At 55.7% G+C, this 10,574-nt stretch overlaps 1 protein-coding gene across 7 annotated transcripts in view; it reads left to right on the forward strand.

The window, feature by feature from the left end:
- PIGG (phosphatidylinositol glycan anchor biosynthesis class G (EMM blood group)) overlaps window positions 1–9,593 on the forward strand; it is a 40,884-nt gene extending 31,291 nt beyond the window's left edge. For 2 of the 7 annotated variants that reach the window (XM_073804699.1, XM_073804701.1), the window contains 4 exons: window positions 741–1,050; window positions 4,620–4,783; window positions 5,889–5,967; window positions 7,029–8,571. In XM_073804699.1, the coding sequence (XP_073660800.1) occupies window positions 741–1,050; window positions 4,620–4,783; window positions 5,889–5,967; window positions 7,029–7,415 (940 nt within the window). In that variant the 3' untranslated portion in view covers window positions 7,416–8,571. Of the gene's footprint in view, window positions 1–740; window positions 1,051–4,619; window positions 4,784–5,888; window positions 5,968–7,028 lie in introns of those variants that run through there. The other 5 variants (XR_012331793.1, XM_073804700.1, XR_012331794.1 and 2 more) reach the window with 5 other exon arrangements.
- The last annotated feature ends 981 nt before the right edge of the window (window positions 9,594–10,574 follow it).

Below are 10,574 nucleotides of genomic sequence, written 5' to 3' on the forward strand. Positions count from 1 at the left end.
ACAGATGATGACTGTGCTCAAGTACTTAACCCACAGTAGTATTTAACATTTACCGTGTGCCAAGCGCTTTACGTGCGTTCTCTTGTTTAATCGTCAGGACAGCCTTGTGAGGTGTAGGTACCATTTCTCTTCATTTTATGAATAAGAAGCTGAGCATCAGAAGTTGTAATTAACTTGCCCCAACAGCAGAGCTCGTCTGTGGCAGTGCCCAGACTAACCTGGCGCCACCTTCCTCCAGACCCACAGTCTGGACCGCACCACTGTATGTGTGTGTCTGTACACACATGCAAGCACGTACTTAAATCTGCTTGGTTGTGAACATGCTCGGTTGTGTCTTAGCATTTATGAACTTACGGAATTTCCTGACAGAGCTGGACCTTATCCTACTGCAGTGGTTTTTCAAACTAACTATGCAAAGTAGGTGGACAGTTCTTTCGGCTACAAGTAATGGCTCTGGTCCTACACCTAGGTGATCCTTGGGCCACAGGAGCAAGTTTTCCTGTAAGCCGGCTCCATCAGAGAAGTGAGCACAGAGCGGACAGGCCTGCCGGCCTCTGGGCGGGGCGTCCTGGGAGGCTGATGTGCAGAGGCAGACGCCCTCACTTCCACAGAGCTCCCCCGGCGGGTGGGTCCTGAAGCTTGTACTGTCAGCTCAGTAGACACGTGGTTTTCATGGGATAACGTGTGCTTGAATTTTTCTAGCTGGTGCTAATGAATCTGACTTCTTTTGCTTTCTTTAGGGGCATCACCGAAGCTCGTTTTGTTTATGTCTTTGTCCTTGGCATTCTGTTCACGGGCACCAAAGGCTTGCTTAAATCTCAGATCACTGCTGATGACTTCACAGTCAAGACCGTGGGCCTCTGGGAAATATACAGCGGGTTAGTTCTGCTGGCGGCGCTGCTCCTCAGACCTCACAATCTTCCCGTCTTAGCCCTGAGCCTCGTCATCCAGACCATCATGACTCAGTTCGTCTGGCGGCCCCTGAGGCACGACGCAGCTGAGGTCACCGTGATGCATTACTGGTTCGGTCAAGCGTTCTTCTATTTTCAGGTAGGCTTTCATCATCATCGTGGGTAGAAGACTATTAACTTTTTATGTCGTTTATCTTTTAGTTTTTCTTTGAGAAAATTTTACCATAAGCTAGGAAGTTACACCGTATGTTTAGTGAAAGAACTGTCAGTATGGCGTGGTGAATCACGCTTAAATTGCACGTATAGCATAAAGTACGTTTAGTTAGTTAAGACAGACGTCCTTGGTGGGGTGTAGAGTAGCTGCGCCGGATCTGCTCTCAGCGGGCGGTTAGGGCAGCGCATCATGTTCCCGTGGCTTTATCAGATGCGGGTGATGACTGCTCTCACCTGCTCCCCTGGCTGTCAGCACTAGGCATTTCTGGGGCTCCCCACTTGGTTATTAATCTCTTGGGCCCCGTGCTTGTCACGTCCTCTCCCGTGTTGAAGGGCCCATAAAGGCAAGTCCAGCCGCCTCCAGGGTAGACCTCAGTGTGCAGCTGTGTACTTGGGAAGCACCTGGACAGGTGAACAGAGCATCCAGCTCCCGGCCTTGGAGGGACCGAGTTCCACCCCAGCCCTCCCGCATCGCCGCCCTGGGTCAGGTGGCTCCGCCCTCGACCTGTACCGCACGCATCACCCCTGAGGGTGGAGCGCAATCGCCGGAGTCCCCATCTCGCTCCGCGCTGTCCGGCCAAGGAACTTTGCAAACCGACTGAACGTCTGAGTGTGTTTTCCCGTCTGTACAGTGAGGATCTGCATTTCCTCCCTCCTCTGTCCAGACCCTGGAGCTTGCCTGGTGCCCCGTGTCCCGGCAGCTTGGCCTGGGGCCTCTTCCTCATCTCCTGGTTTCTGGCTGCTTCCAGCCTCACCACAGTTGCATGGCTTTTCCTTTTGTTCCCTGAAGCCCAGAAGTGGGCAGGGGTAAAGTACTAGAAATCTGTAAGTCCTGGAGGGATGTGACCTGACCCTCCCCCTGTCTGTGCCTCCCCAATCCTCCAGCCCCACTTTGCTTCCATCTCCCTTTCACTCCAGCTGTAGCCTCGCCCCAAGGACCCCCACTTGCAGTGCCTACCGTTGTCACCAGGACCCCGCAGCGACGCCACAGCCGGGGTCCTTGCGGACCCAGGGCGTGGACCGCACCTCCCTGGCGTCTGAGCCGCCCGTCACGGGAAGGTGCCCTCTCTGACGGCCGAGCACTGGCCCGCGGATTCTGTTCCTGTGTGTGCCTCATGCTGTGTTACCACCGAGGACACAGCTGTTCGTACCTCTCAGAAGGTCACAGGCGTCATGGATGTGGGGAAATGCAGAGCTTGCATTTCCAGAATTGCGGAGTACCAGCCGGGAGTGGGAAGACAGCGAAGGGACCAGCGTGAACGTGGGCCCCGAGGGAGGAGGGAGGAGAGCGGCCGAGTGCCTCTTCCAGGCGCGCCTGCGTCAGAGCTGTCCTGCCGGCCGGTTGGCGTAGCTCATGTGTGGCCTCGGAAGGACTGTAGGTTTCACTGCACATTTCAAGAAATGTCCAGATGGCCCACGTCAGTCTGTTTCCTCTCTTCATCTGGACGTCACTTGCAGGCCTGTTCCTGGGGGTTGCCTCCCGTCTGGAGGTCAGTTAATGATGGTCACTCTGTCTCTGAGCACAAGTGGCTTGGTGGGGAATGGGAACGCTGTCACATCGGAAGATCGCCTCGTCCCTCTGCCTTCTCCAGGCTCCCCAGGGCCCAGCTGAACCGTGGGCCTGTCTGAAGAACACAGGACACCCCTGCCCGGGGGCGCACAGCCCCACAGCTCTGCGTGGGACGCCTCCCGGCAGCGCCCACACAGTCTGCAAGCTGCAGGTGCGTCCTGGGGGCACAGCAGACCCTGCTGGCCTGATCAGGCAGGTGCCCACAGTCTCCCTCTGAACCCAGACGGAGAAGGCGGCTACTGCTCAGGCAGCCTGGCTCCGCGCTGAGGCCTCAGTGTCAGGAAGACTGAGCACAGGTGGCGCCCGAGCGGGGAGGCAGACTCTGGCGTTCGGTGTGCTCCTCTGGGGGCATGTGGCCTCGTCCCTCGGGGGTGAGCACGAAGCTTCCGTGACGGCGTGTGTTGCTGGCGCGTCTCAGGCGCTGCCCGTGGGCAGCCAGAGTGCATGAGTCCAGCGGCCACGGGCGTCCCTGCAGCGGCGCCGTCAGACGTGCTAGAGGTCCTCGGGGGCAGCGCAGGTCGGCCCTTGCACGGCGGCCCCCACAGCAGGCCAGACGAGCAGCAGTTGTGCGGCCTTGGGAGCAGAGCGCCCCTGGGGCCGTGCTCATCTCCCCTCCCACAGCCCTTCCCTCGGGCGTCTCCCTTTTCTCACTGTCGGGTTTCCTGGCAGGAGAATCACAGGCTCTCCGCTCCTTCTTCCGGCCTTCAGCTCACCAGCTCCTCGTGGTATGGGGTCAGGAGCGTGGTGCCCAGCTGGCATCCACAGCTCTCCGCGGGCCCCTGGGTCTCTCCCTGCCTCGGTTCCTCACCTGCACGGTGTCAGGACTGTTGAGGATCTAGAGAGTTAACGCAAGGAAAGCCCCAGAGCATGCAGGCCGCGCCTTAGGTCGACCCTCTCTGACGGCTGAATCGGCTTCAGCGGGACCTCCAGCGACCTGCCTGGTGTGGGACCCGCTTTTCCATCTTCGGCCCACCTCCCCTCAGCGTGGCGTTTGGGACTCTTGTTCTCCCTCCCCTGCTCCTCTCAGCAGCTGTAGGGTCTCCTCCTTCTCCAGGGAGGGAGTCGTGCAGTTGGGGGAAAGCCCAGGCGGACGTGGGCAGAGCAGGGGGTCAAGGGGGAAGCTGCACGAGGGAGGTTATTGTCGAGGGAAGAGCGCGGCTCTGAGATGTTTGCGGTCTGCACCACGACCCAGTGACTGCCTGGAGTGCCACACGGCTGAGGGAGAAGGCGGTGGGCTTCACCCAGCCGGACTTGTGTCCCAGGCCGTCGGGTCAGGAGCTCCCGGGAGGGGCCTTCGCTGGGCTAGGACAGACATTTGTGCCGTCAGACCCGTAAACATCATGAGTGTCTCAGAAAAGGCCCCCAGCGTCAATAAAGACTGAGAGTGGAGAGGGACTGAACCTCGTGAGACCCTTCCCTGGGAGTCAAAACCCCACCCTCCCTGCGTGGGGCAAGCTGTCCTGTTACTGGCCCAGATCTTGCATCTGACACCTGAGCCGTACGCCAGGCAGCCAGCCCGCCCTCCCTCCGCCACCTAACAGTGGCGTCCACCCTCGAGCGAGCCGTGTGGCAACACCGCCCTCAGCTCCCCCATGCCACGTGCAGCCCCCAGACTGGGTCCCTGAGGAGGGAGGTCGGTGTGTCTGTCTGAAGTAAATAGATCTGGGGAAGTTTGGAATTTTCCATAGTTCATCATCAGACTTACATTTGTATAGTCTCTCGAAGGTAAAAGACATTCCACTTGCTCCTCCTGCCTGGGTGTGAGGCGGGCAGGTGGAGGGACAGCATCTAAGGTCAGCCCCGGAACCAGGAGTGAACGGGCAGCTGGGGCGCCTGTGTGTCCAGGTCACCGTGACCGGCTCTCACAGTTGCTAGTGGCCATGGTATGAGACCAGCCGGCTCAGCCTGTTTCTCCCCATGTCCAGGGAAACTCCAACAACATCGCCACCGTGGACATCTCAGCAGGCTTCGTGGGCCTGGACGCCTATGTGGAGATCCCAGCCATGCTCCTGACGACGTTTGCGACATACACGGGGCCTGTGCTGTGGGCCAGCCACCTGGTAAACTTCCTGACCTCAGAAGCCAGCAGGTGAGGCTCCTTCGTCTTTAATCTGATGGCAGATCAACTCATGTTCCAGAGACAGGGTGCCTGAACCCCAAGGGCTCAAAGGTCTCGATTTTCATCCGTTTCCTTGACCTTGAACAGTCCACAGTGCGTGGCAGGGCTGGTCTGTGTGGGGGCGGCTCAGACACCCCTGCTGGCTTTCTCCAGCTCATACCAAGGTGTGTCTCCAGAAGGACAAGAAGGAAGGTCTCTTTTCATTTTCTCTGCTTGCCGGTGACCTGGTTGGAGCACGGGGCAGGGGGGGATGGCGCGGGGGATGGCAGAGGGGATGGCGGTGGGGAGGGGGGGTTCCCTTTGGAACAAGAGAACAGGAGATGCTGCTTCTCACTTCCAGGATCCCTGCTGGAGGGAGACAGGAGCCTGGACAGTCCTGAGGGGTTGGCCATGAGGGTGCGACTCTGTGTTGCCCTGTCCTGCCCCCATGAAGTCCAACGGTCACCAGCCCCAAAGGCTCCTTTCCCAGCAGACTGATGGGGCAGCCCACTGCTCTGTCCTGCCCAGCGCATCCATCCGTCCACCCCTCCCCTGCCTGTTTACTCCACAGCATTCCCCTCCCCTCGCATGCAGTGCTTCCTTCCTTGTTTATACCCGCTCCCCTCAGAAAGGGGGCTTCGTGAGGAAGGGGCCTCCAGCTTCTACCCACACAGTGACCTCGGTGCCTGGGCCCACCTGGCAGAGTGCAGCCCAGGTGGTGTGCGGCTGCCTGATTCTGCGCTTCCCACACGGGCCCTGGCTCCCCGGTCTGTAAAACGGGCGATGGTGTCGCCGCCGTGGGTTGTAGGCCCATGTGAGGTGCCGCGGGGTGTGAGGCTCCCTTAGTGCCTCTGAACTCCTAACACGCTCCCCTCCGCACCCCGGGGGGTCAGGCGGGTCAGGGAGGCCCCAGGAGGACACTTTGCAGCTGAGGGGAGGGCGAGCTTTCTGCCCCCGCCCCCCTCGGGGCCCGCACCTCCCCGCCCGAGTTAACAGCACAGGCCTCACTGTGGTGACGTCTGACCCCACACTGAACCCGCCCCCGCTTCCTCGGCCCCCTTCACGGGTTCTTCTCAGTCCCACGTGTCACCCCCAGACCAGCTCCTGAGACACAGGCCTCCGGGACCCTCTGCCTCTGCACCAAGCTCACGTCCACATCGGTGGACGGGGCGAAGGTGAGCGTCAGATTTTGGAGCAAGAAAGCAAGGGACGGCTCCCCCTGAGGAGGGTGGGCTTCTGCTCTGAGGCCGCGGCTCCCGGTGGGCTCCACCTGCTCTCCAAAGTGCCATGGCTGAGCCTTGGCTTCCCCAGCGAGAGGCTCTCTTTCCCCAGCTGCAGGCTTCCTGAGGACGAGGAGTGCCTGCGTGTGGCCTCTGGGGTATCTGTGGGCAGACTCCCCTCTGATCAGCCGCTGCCTATCTGGTCTCCCGCGAGCCGAGCGCCTCTGGCGGGAGCGGACGGACGTGGGGTCGCTGTGGGGGAGCCCAGGACGCCCTTCCAGGCTTTCGTGCTGGACGTGAGCCCACGTCAGCGCAGGATCGCTGCCGAGCTGGGGGTTCTTTCATTAGCGGATTCCTAGATGCCCCGGGGGGTGGGTTTGGTGGGGTCGAGAGGCCCAAACTGACCGACAGGTGTCTTTGCATGTCGGGGACCAAGGGGCCGTGAGCCGGTGAGGTGCGCTCACTGCTGCCCCAGAGGGCTGCCTGCCCTGGAGCACGGCTCTCTGCGTGTACCGCGTCTGCAGACCCCAGGTCTGCTGGGCAGGGGGACCCAGGCGGGTGAGGGCCAGACGGTGAGAGCCTGGGCTTCTGTGAAGAGCAGCTTCCTGGTGCTAAATTCACAGCTTGATTTTCCTGGCGCTTCTCATCTATTGCACTTGTACTGGGGAGAAAAAAGACAGATGAAAGCATTTCTTTAAAGTGAGTTGAAGCATTTTAATCAGTTGGAGAGTGTTATATGACGTTTTCCCTAATTAAGGAATGTTTCTCCTTTATTTTAGAAAAGGTTTTTCTTCATTTTCACTCAAGTTTCACTCATTGTTTCTACTTTTTCTAGTAAAATAAGAAAACTATAACCAGATTAAAGTGGTAGAAAAAGAAAACATATTTCTAATGGCTTAAAATTTGGGCACTGGGTGGCCCGTGCCCCTCTGCTTTGGGAGCTGGCCTCCGGTCTGGAGCTCAGCAGCAGGGACAGCCGAGTGGTCCAAGCTGCAGGTCCTTCGTTCATCCCCTAGGTCGCAAATTGTCATTTGTTGAGGTTACGGGAACTGTCACCCCGCTGGCTGTCGCTCTGGAAGGGACCTCAGTCAGTGTCTTCCGAGTGTGTGAAATCGCAACACAAGGAAGTGAGTGTCCTGAGCTCCCCTCCCTCACTGTCTGGTCAGGAGGGGAGTGGGGTCAGCAGGCTCCCAGCTGAGCACAGACGCCCTGATGCCCCAGGAGAGGGCAGCAGAGCCCGCGCTGAGGCCCGTCATCCACTAGGCCTTTCCCTAGGGTGCCCTTTGCTGGGTGTTGGGGGAAAGGCCCTGGGGAGGGAGGAGGCAATGCTTCGGGGCCCAGCTCTCCAGGGATCCCCTGCGGGATGGACTGGATCCCAAGTGGGACCCAAGGCGTGGGCATGAGGAGTCACTCCAGGAGCGCGTGGTCTGGTGGGGCAGCGGCGAAATGAGCCAGTCACAGCACTGCTGTGGGGGGTCAGGACGGCATCCCAGAAGAGGGCCTGCAGGTGGGCGTCGAGGCTGCGTGATGCGTCAAGAAGGAAGCAGAGCGTGCTGCCTACTGAGGGTGACGGGCAGCTGGAGAGCCCAGCAGGAAGGACGGGCACTGAAGCCCCAATGGGGAGCCAGCTACGGCCAGGCAAGGACACCTGCACGCGTGGCGGAGTCCCTGCGCCAGGAGGGTTTAGCAGCAGCGATGCATGTCGCGGAGACTCCGTGCGGGGTGTGAGGAGAGGCGCCAGGACCGGAATCTGGAAAGCCTGGCCCCCGAGGATCTGTGGGTTGACGAGGAGTGAAAGGTGCCTGGGTGGTGGAATTTGTCATCCCGAAATGGTCACAGTCCCCGGAAGGTGCCTTGAAGAACAGGCTAGATTTATGTAATGTGTGGGGATGGCTTGGAAACAAAGGCAGTGCGTGCATGTGCCTTGAGGGGGACTGTTCTTATTTCAGGAGTGAGCCAACGTCCCCAGACCAGACCAGACACCCCCTGGACACCACACGTATCTCATCCTTGCGTGATTTTCTTTTCATTGTTTATATGTTATAACGTGTATAATTTTAAAACAAATAACTGTAGAATTTGGGGGTGCATTTTTCAAAACTATTTTGCAGATTGTGGTGGCCCTAAGTGACTGGAGGTGCCCGTCTGCAGCTGTCCTCTCCTCGGGCGCCACAGTGCCCACCAGACTAAGTCCCAGGAACAGGAATTACTGTAGTCAAAGTACAAATATCGATTATGTGTGTGTGTTCACGCCTCACATGAGCCAGAAGTGGCGTGTACTAACGCACGTTTCCCTTTTTATTAACAGCGGTTCGGCGCTGAGTCATGCCTGCTTCTGCTACGCACTGATTTGTTCTATTCCAGTTTCTGCATATATCATTTTTGTGACATCCCTGCGTTATCATTTATTTATATGGAGTGTGTTTTCTCCAAAACTTCTCTATGAGGGAATGCATCTACTCATCACAGCTGCTGTCTGTGTATTCTTCACAGCCATGGACCAAACCAACACAAAGTCTTAGACTAAGTTATTAAAAAGAATATATTTTTTAAACTTTACTGTTTACTTCATGGATTTGTATAATGAAAGAAATCTGTTTAAATGCAAGATCATTCTTAAAAAAACAAGGTGTGAATTCTATAATGTTGATAATAGTTTCCATTTCTTTGACTACCGTACTTGAATTTAGGTTAAATAGTAAGTGGTTTAAAAAGGTCATTTTGAAATACTTAGTTTGGATACGAATTGTATTCCCCTGTTGACAATCACTCCAGAAACTTCTGAACTTTTAATTTCCTCTGGATAAGTTACCCAAATATATCTGTTTAAACTGAAGAATAAAAAGTTTCCAGGTTTGTCACAGTGCACGGGAGCCTCGGAGGGCCTGGGGGCTCTGTGGGACAGGGCTCATCTGCTGCCGGGGTCCCCTCGCAGAGCTCAGGAACTACCGGGGTCCCCAGCTGCTTGGGTTTATGTGGGCTACGTCTGTCAGCATTTATGGCATTTAAAATTAAAACTAAGGCATTCAAAAATATGTATTCATTTGAAAGTAAGGTTATAAACCCATTGTGTGTTAATATAACATTTTAAAGAAAAATATTTTTTCCAAAACAAAAATATTGAGCGAGGAGAGTGGCATTGCTTTACATTTTTGTAAATCTAATGTCTGACTTAATTGAAGGTGGTTGCATTCTGCATCTGTCTGTTGTGGTGTGTGTGTGTGGTTGCAGCAGTCGCACAGATATGTCATTGGAAAAGGGAAGAGTACTTTAATATCCTTTTCTGATCATCATGGATGTTCTTTCTTGATACTGCACTAAAATTGGACCTGTGGTAGTTTCTTAAAGGTTAGTTGGAGAAAGAAGAGATGAGCGTGTGTAAAACAGGGGAAGACCTACTCAGGTCTCACCTGAGTGAACAGACTGGCACCCATGTCCGCTGCCAGGTTTGACAAGGACTGTGGCCATGTTAGGTACTGTTGTTGGGGAAAGCTGGGTGAATTGTACGTGGGCCTCTCAGTAATATTTTTATAACTTGTGAGATTTAAACTTTTCAAAATAAAAGTTATTTTAAAAAAGAACAGATCAGTTGCATTGTGGAATCTGCAACCATATCACTGAACTTGCGTGCTCTGCTTCATTAAAATCCATTGATCTGTCTTGCTCCCTGAATGGATCTTTTCCGTGGGGGATCGGTCCGCTTCTGCCAGCATGTCCTAAGGGACCTGGTGCCCCTGTGCTGAGCTACGGCGGGGAGGTGCACCGTGACCACAGGCATAGCGGTTTGACCCACTGTTGTTCTTAATGTGCTTGGTGCCCATCACAGGCAGCCTGTAGAGTTTATTCGAAAGAATGAACCTCTGATCGTTCTTGCTGAGGTACTAGGAATTAGAGCCTGATTTCAGCCCCTGAACAAGTATTTGCTTCCTGGGTGCCAGCACATCCTGAGCTCTGGGGAACCTTACTGAACAAAACAGGCAAAACCCTGCCCTCATGGAGCCGACATTCTAATGGAAGAAGGCAGATAAAACTCAGATCCATTGTTCCCTGCTGAGAAGAAAATAATAAAGAGGGGAAGTGTGTAAAGAGTGGCCAAAATGCTGTTTTTAGAGAGGGTGTTCACAATCAGCTATTCTGAAGAAGCAGCTTTGAGCAGAGCCCTGAACAAAGCGAGGACGAGCTACACCTAGGTCAGCACAGCCCCGCGGCAGGAAGGAGCTGAGGGAGATGGGCAAACGGAGGGAATGGAGCGGGCTGGCCAGCTGCTGCTGCAAGAGTGCCACAAAGCCAGGACAAAGGGGGACTGACCAGAGTACTGGAGGGGCACGTGCCCCAGGGGGAGCCGCTGAGGAAAGCAGGCAATGCCCTGTCTGCAAGGCCCTTTGCCTGTGACCCTCCCACCATCCTGGACTATTATTACCAGAACTAACCACAGATGAAAAACAGGTGTAGAGGCCGAAAATTCTGTTTGGAGCCACAAAGCTAGTGAATGTGTGGACAGTCTGAGCAGACACTATGAGGCTCTGCTGTGGTGAAGGACGTGGGATGAAGAGTTAAGTGCA

Source organism: Tursiops truncatus, chromosome 5 (genome assembly GCF_011762595.2).
Source record: "Tursiops truncatus isolate mTurTru1 chromosome 5, mTurTru1.mat.Y, whole genome shotgun sequence".
In the NCBI taxonomy this organism is placed as follows: Eukaryota; Metazoa; Chordata; class Mammalia; order Artiodactyla; family Delphinidae; genus Tursiops; species Tursiops truncatus.